The 2031-nt window shown below is 40.4% G+C and overlaps 1 protein-coding gene across 1 annotated transcript in view; it reads left to right on the top strand.

Moving 5' to 3' along the window:
* Positions 1–2031, top strand: part of aldh1l2 (aldehyde dehydrogenase 1 family, member L2) — a gene marked incomplete in the record, with an annotated part of 44459 nt that overhangs the window by 40052 nt on the left and 2376 nt on the right. Inside the window, 5 exon segments of the mRNA XM_014026528.1 lie at positions 326–413; positions 876–969; positions 1034–1133; positions 1456–1554; positions 1740–1905. Of these exon segments, the coding sequence (XP_013881982.1) occupies positions 326–413; positions 876–969; positions 1034–1133; positions 1456–1554; positions 1740–1905 (547 nt within the window).

Genomic DNA, 2031 nt, shown 5'->3' with positions numbered 1-2031 from the left:
TTCGTACGAACAAAATTAAGAGAAATTTAGGATAAGAATACGAACATGTTCTTGCATGCGGCTCATTATGTTCTAAAACTGTCATATACTTTACTGCATTGCTCGTGCCTTTCCAGACGTGTAAGTTGGCCATTCTAGAAGCACAAATGAATCCCCATACCATCAGAGAGGCAGGCTTGTCATTGTAAATKAGTTATTTTTGTGTTGGTTGCAGTTGCTCAGCCTGTGACGGCCATCTTGAATGGAACTGAAAATGTTCGATGTGCACGTTTAACAGCCCATTCCCTCCGTGCGATGATTAATATTCTGATAATTCACTTAACAGGTGACTCCTTTGACTGCTCTGAAGTTTGCTGAGCTTTCTGCGAAAGCTGGGATCCCAAAAGGCGTGATTAATATTCTCCCGGGCTCAGGTATAAGACACATCCTGACAGTTCACAGTTAACCATACACATTATTTTACTTSACRTCAGGGTATACAGAAACASCTTTTATGAGCTGAATAGCTGTGAGGAAATGGGGCRTATGTTACAGAAGGTTTAGTCTTGTGATGTGTTTGATGTATGTGTAACAGTGAAGCTGAGTTGGACTGAACCAGCTGAGGTAGGAGGAAGCAGAATGTAACAATTAGTTTTAATATCAAAATAAGCAATTTTTCTATTTAAGCCTAATGAACCTAAGAAATAAGGCCCAGTTTACACAATGCACTTTAAGTGAAACTGTAGCATTTCCTGTGGTTTTCATTTAAATTAAGTGTGATTTTAACTTCATCCAAAACCTAATTGTGTGAATGCTGACTCAGCATTGCATGGCTTCATTAAACTGTTTTTTTGTTTTGTTTTGTTTGTTGTTGTTTTGTTTTTCATGTCCACCAGGTGGCATGGTTGGACAGCGTCTGTCTGACCATCCTGACATCCGCAAGCTTGGCTTCACTGGCTCCACACCGATTGGCAAASAGATCATGAAAAGGTGAGATCCAACCATTAAAATAACGCTGAAGGTTTCATTTACAGCTCTTGGTTTTGTCCTGCAGCTGTGCACTCAGTAACCTGAAGAAGGTCTCACTGGAGCTGGGAGGAAAATCACCTCTGATYATCTTCAGTGACTGTGACATGGACAAGGCTGTCCGCATGGTGAGCAAACATGACTCAGCGAACATTTGTTACAGTTGACAAAAACAGTTTAGAGCCAGCTGTTGTCTCTAATGATAGGCCTCTCTCAAATTCATCCTCTTTTAATAAAATGTTTGAAAAACTTGTTTTTTTCTCATTATAATAGAGTTGTCTTCAGTTTACCGTTTAAATGTGTGTAGTATGTAAGATACGAACTGTTCAAAACRTTTCCACACAACTCCATTTCAAGCTTGTTGAAATGTTCCTTCAATCATGTTGAGATCATGGAAACTGTGGCAAAGTGTCTCAAAAACATCTATTTGTTATCTTTCTGTGCATGTAGGGTATGGGCTCTGTGTTTTTTAACAAGGGTGAGAACTGCATTGCTGCTGGACGTCTTTTTGTGGAGGAGTCCATACATGATGAGTTTATCAGCCGAGTGGTGGGTGAACTCAGACTCTATTGTCCTATAATAACATGAACACTGATTGTTAGACAAATGTTTTCCCTTTAGGACTTTAATTTAAGACAAAGACATCTCGTACTTCTTAAATGCAAATTCATCAAAATCTGTCTTAATATGGTTGAATTTGTCTTTTTTATATTCCCGCCTTATAACGTCCCAAGGTGGAGGAGATCAAAAAGATGAAGATTGGAGACCCTCTGGATCGCTCCACAGACCACGGCCCACAGAACCACAAAGCCCACATGGAAAAACTACTGGAGTACTGTGAGACAGGAGTAAAGGAAGGAGCCACACTGGTGTATGGAGGCAAGCAGGTTGACAGACCAGGTAAAACACCCAACATCCACCACTATGTTAGTACAGCCATTCTTTTTCATTTGGATAGATGGATGGATGGATGGATGGATGGATGGATGGATGGATGGATGGATGGATGGATGGATGGATGGATGG

Source organism: Austrofundulus limnaeus, unplaced genomic scaffold, assembly GCF_001266775.1.
Source record: "Austrofundulus limnaeus strain Quisiro unplaced genomic scaffold, Austrofundulus_limnaeus-1.0 Scaffold564, whole genome shotgun sequence".
Taxonomy (NCBI): domain Eukaryota; kingdom Metazoa; phylum Chordata; class Actinopteri; order Cyprinodontiformes; family Rivulidae; genus Austrofundulus; species Austrofundulus limnaeus.
The sequence above is the reverse complement of the archived record's forward strand: the minus strand, read 5'-3'. Positions and strand labels throughout refer to the sequence as shown.